The 13621-nt window shown below is 47.1% G+C and overlaps 1 protein-coding gene across 1 annotated transcript; it reads left to right on the top strand.

Annotated features, from left to right (window-relative positions):
- Positions 1–1152: 1152 nt before the first annotated feature.
- Positions 1153–13563, top strand: HPSE (heparanase). Its single transcript, XM_054633105.2, is given in 14 exon segments — positions 1153–1224; positions 1226–1306; positions 1309–1481; positions 2965–3110; positions 4108–4233; positions 4590–4763; positions 5217–5388; positions 5903–5950; positions 7330–7423; positions 8048–8154; positions 8667–8781; positions 10423–10541; positions 10675–10821; positions 11586–13563. Coding segments are annotated over 14 exon segments (1734 nt in total). The 3' UTR covers positions 11746–13563.
- The last annotated feature ends 58 nt before the right edge of the window (positions 13564–13621 follow it).

Raw genomic sequence — 13621 nt, 5'->3', positions numbered from 1 at the left:
AAAAATTCTGCAAATGTTTCAGTAGTGTGCATAGAAACTTAGAAACATTCTTGTAACCCAGGAAACAAATTGTATTCTGGGTTGCATCAAAGGGAGAGTGGGCAGACAGTCAGGGGAGGTGACTGTCCTCCTCTACTCCTGACTCCATCTCTGGTACTGCATCCAGCCCTGGGCCCCCCCAAAACAAGAATTTGGATCTGTTAGGAAGCCACAAATGTGATCAGGGGGCTAGAACAACTCTCCTTTGAAGAGAAGCTGAGAGAGCTGGGGTTGTTCAGCCTGGAGAGGAGAAGGCTCCAGGCAATTTCCAGTACCTGAAGGGATGACAATAGAGCTGGAGAAGGACTTTTTACAAGGGCATGGAATGCTAGAACAAGAGAGGAATGGCCTTAAGCTGAAGGAGGATCAGTTTAGGCTCGATGCTACAAAGAAATTCTTTACTGTGAGGGTGGTGATGCACTGGCAAAGGTTGCCCAGAGAAGCTGTGCGCACCTCATTTCTGGAAGTGTTCAAGGCCAGGCTGGATGGGGCTTTGAGCAACCTGGTCTAGTGGGAGGCACCCCTGTCCATGGTGTAGGATTTGGAACAACCCAAGCCATTCCATGACACTAAGCCGTACCTGCTCCATGGCTGCAGCTGGCTCTTCCCTGACAGGCCTCCCCGGCAAGGTCAGCTGCTGCCAAAGGAGGAGTTTTGGTACGGACTGGACTCTGCAGGGAGCACCTAGGGGGCAGACCCAGAGCCTGCCTGAAACCTTTTGGTAACAGTAATTCCAAGTTTCATACCTCTGCAATTAGGACAAACTTGTTCCAACAGTATGGACTGTTGCAACAGTCAGGTTTCAGCCTGACAGGGCTCTGTGCTGCTGGGAATGGGTTTCCCGCAGTGAAGGCCGCAGAAGGGGCTCCAGCCTGACATCCCAGCCCTGGAGAGGCAGCGTTCAGTCCTGTAGACATTTTCCAGATCGCTGGTTGTACACGGAAATGCCCAGGGCCGCCCGGGCAGGGCGGGATGTTGGAGGAGGCGGCTGCAAGGCTGCGAAGGTGTGAGCAGGAAAGGAGCCGGCTGTAAACACAGGTTCATTTTGCAATGGTTGAGGCGTTTGGGTAACACCGGGTGTCGTGCGTCTTGCTGCTAATTCGAGGCTCGAAGATGCTGTTGGAGCTCTTCCAGAGGGTGAGGAAGGTCCTGCTCACGCCAGCGCGGTTCTTCCCGGCGGGGAGTGGAGCGCTGCAGCTCCGGGCCCGCCCTCCGAGCTCCTCGGGGTGGTGCCGGCGGCGTCGGCGCGGCGGGCCAGGAGCGGGGATGCTGCTGCTGCTGCCTCTCCTGCTGCTGCCGCCGGTGCTGGCCGAGGGGCACCGGGCGGCGATGCTGCGGATGGGGCTCCGGGACAGCCCCCGAGGGGAGGTGAGCCCGGCTTTCCTCTCCCTCACCCTGGATGCCAGCCTCGCCCGGGACCCGCGCTATGTCGCCTTGCTCAGGTGAGTCGCCTCTCGCCCAGCTGGGCAAAGGGGAAAGGGTCTTCGGGGGAAGGAGCGGGACATCCCGGCAAACGCGCTGCGGAGCGAGCTGGGGGGAACGGGGAGTCCCTCACCCCTAGAAATGGGGTCGGGGAGAGGCTGCTGGATCCCGTCTGCTTCGGGGCTCACGAATTCCGTCCTCCCAGGGCAGAAGGCAGTACCTTCCCCAGGTGCCAGCCGCGCCGGCCCCTTTGTGCTCGGGGAAGGAGGGGCTGGCATGGGGCGATGCAGGAAAACTCAGCTCGAGAATTAGCCTGGTAGAGGAGCTGCTTTGCCAGCAGAAAAAAAAAAAAAAAAAAAAAAAAAAAAGGGAAGGAAACGGACGGAATTGCGAATTGCGGTTGCTTGCCCTCGAGAAATGGAGGCTTCAGGGTGTCCTTATCGCCCTCCGCAAGCACCGGAAAGGAGGTTGTAGTGAGGTGTGGGTCAGTCTCTTCCAGCTAACAACTGACTGGAAGAGACAAAACGGCCTCAGCTGTACCAGGGGGGCTTCAGATTGGATATTAAGAAAAATTTCTTCACTGAGAGGGTAATCATGCATTGGAACAGGCTGCGCAGGGAAGCAGATGGTGGAATCACCATCCGTTAAAGTGTTCAAAAAACGTGTGGATCCTCCAGTCCTGCTTTCCTACTACTTGCATGTTTTTGTCCTCACTGAGCTGGTGAGAAAGGTGTCACCGGCTTTACTGGAAAGTGCTCAGGTCTTCAACATCCAGCCCCATTTTCACACCTTGGGGTTCAGCCTGAGGCCAGCCCTGCCACCATGAGGAGCAGGAAGTACTTGGTGGCCTCTAATCTGCTGTTTGTCACCACGGAGCAGATAGCGCCTAAGTGCCCAGTGCCCTCCAAAGCCTTGTGGCTTCCCCCAGGGAAGGCTGGCTGTCAGGTGCTGCACATCCTGTATGGAATGTGAACAAGTCACAGTCATGTTCTTTTGTACACCTGTTTTGATAGAGTTAACACCTGTCCCAGCAAGGGCTCTTAATCTCCCTTGGGTACAAAGGCAATTGCTTTGGCAGTTGTGATGGAAGCTGGGGCTGATGATGTAAAGTCAGTTTTGTGCTCAAATTCTCACAGGACATTTATGTTGGTGCTGCACAAACAAAACTAAAAAAATCTAGGGGAGGAGGATGTGTAGGATGAAAAAAACCAAGACTGTTTTAAAGTTTTGCCTTACTTTGCCCCCAGGATTTGGCTCCCTGCTGATGTTCCCTCAGGTATGTTCTCCCCTTGTTGCCCATTAGACGCTCTCCTGACTCACTTGGCCATCAGCATCCCTTTTGTACTGTGCAGAGGGCTGGAATGCAGATCCCAGTAAGCCATCAGGAATTCCTTGATGATGGTCACCTACTGCAGCATGTTCCTCAAAGTGCTTGCCATGTCTACCCTCTACACAGTCTGCATAAATATAGTGGTTTCCTATTTGTTGGCATTCCCTCCTCAGCAACTCCAAGCTGCGTGCCCTGGCAACGGCCCTGTCCCCAGGTTTCCTGAGGTTTGGTGGCACTGAGACAGACTTTCTTATCTTTGATCCCAACAAGGATTCAACCTCAGAAGAAAAAATCCTCTGGGAATTTCAGGCACAGCAAGGTAAAGTGGGCATCAGCTTCTCAGACTTGAAACCATCCTGGGTTTTGGAGGGTCTTTGACACAGGCTGAGGATGCTGCAAGGGCACAGCAGCAGCACTGGGGACCCTCCACAGTCTCAGTATTGCTATCATCCATGGAGAGGAGACCTGTGGACTTTCAGCATGGTTTTTGGGAAGAGCTGTGCCAGCTGTGGGAAATTGAGAAAGGATGTAGGGGAACTTGTATCCTCTCTGGCATCTCCTGAGACTCTCCCTTTGCTACCCTCTGCTCCCTGCAGCAATCTTGGGAGTTCCCTCGCTATCTGGAAGATGGTCGAGTTCAGCTCAGAAGCTGTGGCTTCATTATGAAAATTAAGGAACAGATGGAAGAAATAACCTGAGGACAACAGAGCGTTCAATCTCTCTCCCAAAACCAGAGAGCTTGGCTGGGGGTGTAGCCTTGCCCTCCTGTTGCTTTGACAGGGCAAATGCAAACCTGATGGAGCCCTGTCAACTGCGTGAGCTTGGTATTTTCTCTTTGAGCTTAGCAAAAGTGTCAAGAGGTGTTTCAAATGAAAAAAATCCTGTATATTCCTGTGGCACGTAGCACAATTGTGCAATCCTACATTACTGTACAACCAGTGATGCTCAGTTTTGAAGTCAAGTGGTACTTTTCCCTCATAGCACTTTGCTAAGTAGCCACTTCCTGTGACTCTGGCTCATGCCTTCTTCTCTGGTTATGGCCTGTTCCTGGTTTGCATGCCAAGAAAAAACATAAGCTTTGAAGGAAATGTGTCTTATGGCTCCGCCAGTGAGCCATGTGGGGAAGTTGCACTTTCCCCTGCATGAGATGGCCAGTGCAGGAAGCATTGCCCTGTTCCTGCCACACCATTGCATGCCAGGCTGGCTTATCTGCTCCTCAAGCATCGCAGCCTATGCTTTGTCAGCTCACTGGAACAAGGGTTTGCTGGCTGTTGTGGTGAGGAGTTAATTCCTATCAACCTCCTTCTGTCCTACAGAGGCTTGTGGCTGGAGGCCTGCATTTGCTGCTGTTGAGAAGGTGCTGCTGGCCCAATGGCCCAGCCAGGAGAAGCTGATTCTTGCTGAACAGAACCGGAAAAAGCACAAAAACACCACCATTACAAGTAAGACTTAAACAGGGGGATGCAGTTCTCTGCCCCACAGTTAAAGGGCCATAGGCTATTAGGAGCTGAAACCACTGAAAAAGAAATACTTCACCCACTTTGAAAAATATTCAGAGAACTCTTTTTCTACTGTTTGCCATCCCACATTTAATAGCATTCAGCTGCAGGGGTTGGGAGGTTCTCAAAGCTCGCAAGATGTGTAGTGAGGCCTGACCTCTTCTGTGTGGCTGGGAAAGTTTGGCACATCTGCAGCATCAGGCTAAATAAATACAGGCAGTACAGATTGTTGCTTGGCCAGAACTCAACTACCATGCTCTAACCTTGAGATAAACACCCCTCCTTTCTCCTCTGTGCAGAAAATACACTGGATATTCTCTACAGCTTTGCAAACTGCTCAGGGTTTCACCTGATCTTTGGACTCAATGCCTTGCTGCGGAAAGGTGGCTTGCAGTGGGACAGCTCAAATGCCCAGGCACTGCTGGACTACTGTGCTTCCCAGAGGTACAACATCTCCTGGGAACTAGGGAATGGTAAGTGCTTGTTGGCCAGACCAGCCGTCACCTAGAAAAGTACCACCGGAGGGTGTGGGCTACTAACTTTGGATATTTTGGATGATGGCACATCAAGGCAAGGTGATGTTTTATAAAGAGACATTAAGGTTTTAATTTGCAGGGGGATTTTACAAAAAGGCAAAATGAAATGATTAAATTGAGATGATTTTGCTGCTCCTATCAGGGCTTTGAGATGAGGTGAACAGTCCCCCATAAGGTGCAGGATGTGACCTATGGCTGGGACAGAGTCCTGGAGAGCAGCATGCTGTATCCCCCAAGCTTTTGGTTTCATGCTCACCTTCAAATATTTCACCCACACTATGCCAGATCAGGTGAAGCCTTAGGAAACTGGTGCTTCCCATGTGAATGGAACTGCCCTATTTTGTGCCCCAGAAATAGAGTGGGGTGTTGATGTGCATGTGTCTTCCTCAGAGCCCAACAGCTTCAGGAAGAAATCTGGTATCCACATTGATGGCTTCCAGCTGGGGCAAGATTTTATTCACTTACGCCAACTGCTGAATAACTATGCCCTCTATCAGCATGCCAAGCTCTATGGCCCTGATGTTGGGCAGCCCCGAAAGCACACGCGGAGACTGCTCAGAAGGTAGGAGTGTGAGGTTCCAGCAGCATTCCCTGGAGTGGGGCAGGTGTGGAGAATTGTGGCTTGTCTCCCCCTATATGCAGGAGGCATGAAGAGGCTTTAAGGCAGGGGTTGAACAATTTTTTTTACCTTGATAGATGACAATTATAATCTTACCTGCATGCTTGAGTTCAAGGCCTGAATACTCAGCCAGGTAAAACTCAGCTGCTGGAAGTACATCAGTGGTCCACACATTTTCCCATTGAGTACTGGCTCTAGGGGTTGTGCTAACAAGGGCTTTTAGCCCAAAAAACACCCACATGTTATACAAAGGTCAATTCATCCTCCCAGCAACCTGCTGAGGAAGCCAGGCTGCCCAAAGCCTGCTTAAAAGCCACAGCAAGCCTGGCCCCCAGGCATTCACCATCAGTACTGCCAGCTGTGGGGAGAGGGGAGGGCTGTGCATGGCGTTGCACTAGTGGGAGGGCATGACTGGTACTGCTAATCCCCCGTCCTCCACCATTCCCTCTGGTTGCAGCTTCCTGAAATCGGGAGGGAAGGTGATCGACTCTGTCACATGGCACCAGTAAGTACCATTTGGATACCACTGTCACTCTGATTACTGCCTCATTTTCTTTAAAAAATGTCAATTTGAACAGAATTATCAATCTCAACAGAAAAGAGTGGAGTGAAATGCCCCTTTTGACAGTTTCTCAGGGGCCTCTCCACAATGTTCTGTGTTCAGAAAGGCGATGAACTGAGGGAGCACATTACAGAAATGCTGAAGCCTCCAAAGGGTCTACTTGGTGCAGAGACCCAAAAGCAGTGGTAGGGGTTTGTCATGGGGAATGCAACATGTGCAAGATGATAATTTTGTTTGCTCTATTTATGTCTAGTTGATATGAAGAAAAAGCCCTGTAGGTCTGGCTGACCCCTGTCCATGGAGAAGTGCCAGCAGCTCCTCCTGCTCCCTTGAGTTTTCTCTTGGAGTAATTTCAGGCTCTGTGTGGGTAACTCACCCTCAGATCCCACATGCAGTGCAAACAGCACTGGCACCTGGCCCTTTGCTCCTGTGCAGTGACTTTGATTGCTAGGTTTAAAGTGCTCACAGTGACAGTGGAGTAAACTGGCCTCAGGGCCATGAACTCCACATGTTTGAAAGTCATTTCCATGCGGAGGCAGTTTTCCTTTCAGAGTCAAAAGCAGGACATGGCATGCAGCAGTCAGACAACAGTGAGAAAAGATGTACATACTCATTTTTTGTATATATGTACACATACATCAATTATCTATGTATTTTGACCTGCTAGAAAGGCATGAAACACATCCTTTCCCCTTCCTGGGCTGTTCTTAACTCATTTAGGATTATCATGTTTTAGCTTCCTCTTGTGGCTGGAAGGCTTCAGCTGTTTTTGGTCAGACTGAGTGATAGCAGGATGAACTGCAAAAACCACCATTCCAATTTTTTTGGACAAACAAGACTTAAAAGCTCTTCTGCTCATGGTGGAGGTCACCATTTACGCCATAGGGATGCCCATATTTCAGCTCCCTCCAAGTGGCCAAAATATTCCAGCAGATGGACAGATGCTGTGAGCTGATATTTTTAATATATAACTTGATAGAGTAAAGCAAGTAATCACATAGACTCCTCAACAGGAGAAGACTTACAGAAGCTGGCTCTTGGTGATGTTTTCCTTATTCTTAATAAATAGATGCAAACAAACCTATTACTTCTGCTGGTGGATATTTCTGTGATATCCTGACTGCACTGAGGTAATTATATCTTAAAGTCCCTTAAATACAAGTGACAGACCTACACATTTCGAAACAAAAAATTAAAAAGCACTGGACAGAAAAATCATGCTGTGGATAAATGTACCAATCAACTGAACACTTTTAGTGGTGTTTTGTACCACTGGTGGTATTACTCCCTAATTTTGTCTATGTTTTTTCCCCGATTTTCAGTTACTATGTGAATGGACAGAGTGCAACAAGGGGGGATTTCTTGAGCCCTGAAGTGTTGGACACCTTTGCCACAGCCATATATGAAGTCCTGGAGGTGCCTTGTCCTGTTCAATTGTTCCCATGTTCAGTTTCCAGGGGGTTAACAGAATCCAAAATAAAGCACTACTTCTTAATAGCAATAGACAGGGATACTCAAAGCTTGAGTTCTGCTGACATTGTATATTAAAAAAATAAAATTAAAATTAATGATACTAACAACAAATGAGCTCCAACTGTTTGCTATGCAGCAAACATGATGCCAGGTGCATCACACACCTACAACATTCTCATTTATTGATAGAGTAATTACTCAGGGATGTAATTTATAGTTATCCCATCCCCCCAATGTTTTTTTTTCTTTTTTTTTCTGAGATCCTGACAGCATTATAACTTAGAATATAGCACTACTTAGCAAAAGAAGAACTATGGGACCTGGATTTTAGTGATGTTTGTCCTATTTTATATAGGTAGCAAGTTTGGGGTTTTTTCAGGCAGGAATGTAAATCTATTTCTAGTCCTTTCGATCCAAATTTCTGTGACATCCCATCTCAGAGTGTTATCCCTTAAATGTAAACATCCTAAGTAAGCCTTTGGCTAAAACACAAAATATTTTTAATTTTAGTAGCCAAAAAATTAACTGCTGTCTCTTTCTCTTCTTTCCTAATGCCGCACTGGCCAGATTGTTGGTCAGACTGTGCCGGACAAGAAGGTGTGGCTGGGAGAGACGAGCTCTGCCTACGGAGGAGGAGCTCCCAGATTGTCTAACACTTATGTTGCAGGTTTTATGTGAGTACTGTGTCCCAGATATGGGGAAATTATGCATTTTGACAGCTGAATGGGGCTGCCCCACAGGAGAAATGTGGCCTCCTCAGGCTTCCTGGGGAGTGGGAACAGTTTTTTTCCATCCTATAAGACATGATGACTTTTTATCAGGGCATGGTGGGCCAGCAAGTCAAAGTCTGATAATGACAGGCAACCTTGTTGTTGGCATGATGATTTCTCTCAGCCTTCAGACCCTTGGCCAGTTCATGAGAACCTGCTGTCACTCCTTGTTTCCACCACCTACAAACAGGGGAATGGAGCAACTGTTCCCACCAACTTGGACTTCAAGGGGTGGACTGAAATTATTTTTTCATGTAATCAATGCAAGACTTGAAATTAGTTGTGTGCTTTTAAGGAAGTCAGCATCACTCACTAAGTTTTGTTTTCCTGCTTCCCGATCTGGTTTGAGAGGGGCAACAGAGTACTGCTGAGGTCAGCACTTTCATCTGCATGATATTTGCCTCATTTTTTGGCAGGTGGTTGGACAAACTCGGGCTTTCAGCCAGGCAGGGGATTGATGTGGTAATGAGACAGGTTTTCTTCGGGGCAGGGACCTATCACCTGGTGGACGCCAACTTTGAGCCTTTGCCGGTATGTAAACACCCCCTGAATGCACCTCTGCACAGGCAGCTCTGGCTGTGGAGGGACAAGTCAGCTATTTTAACAACACCTTTTTTTGCTTGGATGGTCACAGGTATCCTTGCACCTAAAGCTATCTCATGTTCCACTACAGGTTAATGTATTATTACATATATATGTACGCACACTAGATATTTACTCCAGCTGCAGGGGTGCAGCCAGTCTTTAGCACAGCAGAAACTGATTCGTGGGACACGATGCTCTGGTTTGTACATAGAAGCTCCTGGATCTCACAAGGTTTTTCTGGATGGCCTGTTTTGGTTTGACCACTCCTCAGCTGAGTGATGTGTAGTTTATAAACAGCAGGAAAAAGAGATATTAAAATCAATTATATTCCATGTGAAAACCAGGCCACCATGAAGTCAACATTCAAGTGTTATAGGTCATGAGCATATTCATCCTACAGTTGTGGCTGAAGGATAATTAAATTGAAATATACATTTAGCAGAGTTTGATTTATTAGGAAATATACTTTGCTGTGATGAAACTTCATTATATGAACTATACATTGTTCTTGCAGAAACGGCACATTTCTTTGTACTACCAGCACTTAGATTGGGGTGAGAGGACAGCATCTTCCTTTTTAGATTTCCTCTCATTTTTCTGCTTCCAAATTGTAATTTTCACTGGTGGTCATAGAGCCAGCCTAAAAGAAAATCCAGCATACAGGGATTTTCCATCCTATTTGCTCAGCTGCTTCCTTTGCCAGAGGCTGCATCATCAGGCTCGTGACTCTGGGCTTTTCATTCCCTCATTTAAATAGATTTAATTTGGACTGAAACTGTGTGCCCTTTTCCTCACCTACAGACAGTACAGATGTTAACCAAGCCAATAATGCTTCAGAGGCAGGGAAATCCAAACCCAGCTGTAGCTAGCTGGGAAATGAGGAAGCATATCAGTGTCAGAAGGTTGCATTTCCTTGCAGAGGGATACAGAATGAAGGCTGATAGCAAAAGTAACTTCCTGGGCTTGTGGTGAGTCAGAGGAGAAACACAATGGTTTTCCTCCTAAGAAAACCTCAAAGACCAACAAATGAGCTGGGAGAAGCTCTCTGAAAGCCAGGAAAGACCTGGAAAAAATGAGTCTGCACTGGGCATTGCCCTGCTCTGAGGCATCATCCTGGAGTGTCAGAGGATACATTTGTGACTCAGATTTAGAAATCAATCCTGATACCTGTTGAGAAGTACAATGTTAAAGGGGTTAAAGTCTAGGAGTTTCCTCCTGGTGCTGCACCTGTGCCTTAGGTACAACCTTTCCTGCAGGAAGGGCAGCTTACACTCCTGCATTCAGTCCCAAGGTTCTCTGTACCCTGCAGAAGGGCATTTCGAAAGCACAATCTCTCCCTGACAGAGCTCTGAGAGTTCCCTATGAAGGGGAAAATGTGTCTAAGGTACCTTCTAAACACAGCTGCTCGCAGGCAGGGCTTCCCTTTTAGCATGGTGTGTGAATTTAAGTAGATGTGAAAAGCTTGGTAAAACAAAAAGCTATGGGGAAAACCCCTTGACATGAGCTTCAAAATTAAGGTTAGATTAAGCACTGTGTGGAGCACCTGGCATGTACACAAATGTTTCCATGTGTTCTTGTGCCTCCCAGGACTACTGGCTCTCACTGCTCTACAAGAAGCTGGTGGGTACCAAGGTGCTGCAGGTCAGCCTGGCAGGAGCCAACAAGAGGAAGCTCCGTGTCTACCTCCACTGCACAAGCAGCCACAAGTAAGCCTCCAGAAAGGGAGAAATAGCCTGGAAACTGAGCCCGTGGCCACCCCCAGGCCAACAGATGCCATTTGGGACACTGCAAGGTCACATATTATTCTGATCCCCACCATCACCTTCTCTTGCCTTGCAGCCCAAAGTACAGAGAAGGGGATGTGACACTGTTTGCCTTAAACCTCTACAACGTCACCCAACATTTGGAGCTACCAGATTACCTATCGAGCAAGCATGTGGATCAGTACCTCTTACTTCCTCATGGCAAAGAGAATATTCTTTCCAGGTAAGTTGCAATTCCTCCAGTCCCTGCGGAAAGACTGTGAGTAGGCTTAGATGGTCTTTAAAACCTCACCTTATTCAATTTGCAAGGGGAAAGAAGAGGTTACCATTCATTCATCTGGGGTTTTTTTCAGTAAGATCTGACTTCTGTCAAATCAGGTCTCCTAAACTCAGGCTGCTGAAAGCTTACTAAGTTATAAGGACGTTTACTTGATGTTAATTTGGAAGTTTATCCTAGCAGGTGTCAGTGTTCTGGACCAGTCCTGGTTTGTTTTTTCATTTGTTTGTTTGTTTTTTGTTTTTTTTTGCACAAGCACAGGTATATTGCTTTCCCAAGTGCTAGCTCCTGATTTACAGCAACATGTTCAGACTTTGTATGTGGGTGGGATCTTTTTGTTGTCATTGTTAATGCATCCATAGGGAAAAGATCTATTCTGTGGGCAAAAAAAAAAGAATATTAATATTTTCGGGAGAAAAAGCAATTTAAATTTGTACTTTTCAAAGCCTGTTTAGCTGTTGACCTCACTGGAAGAGAAAGAAATGTACTTTTAAATGTGCTTGTGCTACCACTCTGAAGGAGTCCTTGTAGTGGGAGTTCTGCAGATGTCTGTGTGTGTGTGTGTGTGTGTGTGTGTGTGTACACACACATTCAAGGGAAGTTTGGTTTGGCTTTGGGCTGAGTTAATGTTTACACTCAGGCCCAGAGCAGTTTGTACTCGATGGCAAACAGAGCACAGCTGCCCAAACAGTCTCTCTGTCCCTCTCCAGGTCTATTGAGCTGAACGGCCGTGTGCTACGGATGCTGGATGATGAAACACTGCCAGAGCTCATGGAAAAGCCCCTTGGTCCTGGCACACTGCTTGGCCTTCCAGCCTTCTCCTACGGCTTTTATGTTATCAAAAATGCCAAAGCTATTGCTTGCATTTAAGTGGTCAACACACACACTCAGGATAAATGTAAAGCATTTGCCTAGTAGGAAGTTCTAATCCTAGAAATTCACATTTCTATCACGGGATTTAATTCTGGTAAAGGATGAAAATGTTGCAGCAGTAGTACAACTGTTAGCTGGGGAAGACTAAGGTCCCACTGGGTAACTGGTACAAGGAAGATTCCAGGAGAATTATCCAGGTAGAACAAGACCAGGCAGGTGCTGGTTTTGCTCTTGATCTAGCCTGTCACTGTGCTTGAGCGTGGAACTCTTCTCCACATCACGCAGGGAGCTTCTCACATTACCTGGGGCTCTGCCTACCCAGGCACTGCAACTTCCCCTTTCCCTCCCCTTTCTGCAAGCACAGCTCCTAAAGCAGTTTCTTCAAAAGCTTGCCTTCAGAAAGGATAAGCAGAGTTTTTATTTGAGCTGTACAGCTGTGACCCCGCACTAGGTGGGGAAGCCTGAGAGGGGGTTGTGGTTGCTGAGGGTATCTTGGGCTGGAAAGTCTGGACACACAAAGCAAACCAAGGTCAGGGTGCTTGCAGGGGCAAAGGCCTTGCAGAGAAACCAGATCCTCTATTAGATTTGGGGAGACAACACACATTTTTCTCAAGCTAGGATTGTTCAGTCACAAGATGGAGCTGTGGCTCTGTGCATTCCAAAGGCAAGTTGTTGATGCAGGAAATGCAGGCTGTTCCTGTAGGGTGGTCAACTTCTGCCATCACACACTTCTCCCCTGCATGAAAAGGAGAGGAGCCCACCAGGCCCTGGCAATAACCCTCTGTGCTCAGGAGGCTGCACAGTGAGTGCTCAACCTGCACCTCTCTGCAGGCAGTTGAGCTGGAAAGGACTTTCCTAAACCTATGCACAGGTAAAGCTCTCAAGCTCTCTCTGTTTTACACTCCCTAATGCACCCAGGTCTCTTTTGTAATGGGGAAATGGGATAGGAAATACGCCGAGGAAGCCACTCACCCCTCAACCACCAGAGCTGCTATAGAGCATCCTGGGGACAGAAGTGCCCAGTCAGGCTGACATCCTTCCTACTGGAAAAACAGTGATTTTGGACAGAAATCCGTGTTGGTGGTGGCTTTTCTCCCCAGCTGAGCCTTCCCATGCACACCCTGTTGCAGTTGGCTGTGCCAGCAATAGCTCCCTGTGGCACACAGGCTGCTGATCCCCAGGGCAACAAAAAGCCTAGGAGAGTAGCTGAGGCCTTCTGCATATATTTATTTGCATCTACTTTTCTTGAAGATACCTAACCCACACCACTCTCAATGCCTTATATTTATGAGCACAGCAGAGAAGAACAACCCCACATTACTGTACCTCCCTTTTTAAGCTTTAAAAAGATGCTACTAGCTACATGGGGTTTAATGCAGGGCAGGGAACCTTTTTTAATGAGATGACTTTCAAAACTGATGTACTTTTGTAGCTGTGATGAAAACCTGCACACTAAAAAGGTTATGTGTCAGTGTGTCAAAGGAGTGTGTGCATCCATGGAGCAGATGCATTCTGTGAAGGGTTATGTATCAGGGAATGACATAGATCAGAAATGAGGAAGGCTGAGTTTGTTTACATTGTCTAAGTTCCATAACAGAAGCAAAGAGAGTGTAAGATGGAAAGTCTTACATACAGTCAACACAAAGTTAATAATATATTATTATTATTATTATTGTAAAAATGTAAGTTGCAACTAAAACATCAAAGTTATTATTTGCCTGGTAGCTTCTTTTTAGAACTTTTCTAAAAATGTTGTTTATTCCAATGCTTGTGAGTTTTGTATTTGAAGATTTTAATTAAAGCAATTTATACCAACTTTTGGCAATCTTAATCTTTTTTAAGACTCCTTTTTGACATGCTGATACCAGGACAC

Source organism: Agelaius phoeniceus, chromosome 4, assembly GCF_051311805.1.
Source record: "Agelaius phoeniceus isolate bAgePho1 chromosome 4, bAgePho1.hap1, whole genome shotgun sequence".
NCBI lineage: Eukaryota > Metazoa > Chordata > Aves > Passeriformes > Icteridae > Agelaius > Agelaius phoeniceus.
Note: the sequence above shows the minus strand (reverse complement) of the source record. Positions and strands in the feature narration are given on the sequence as shown.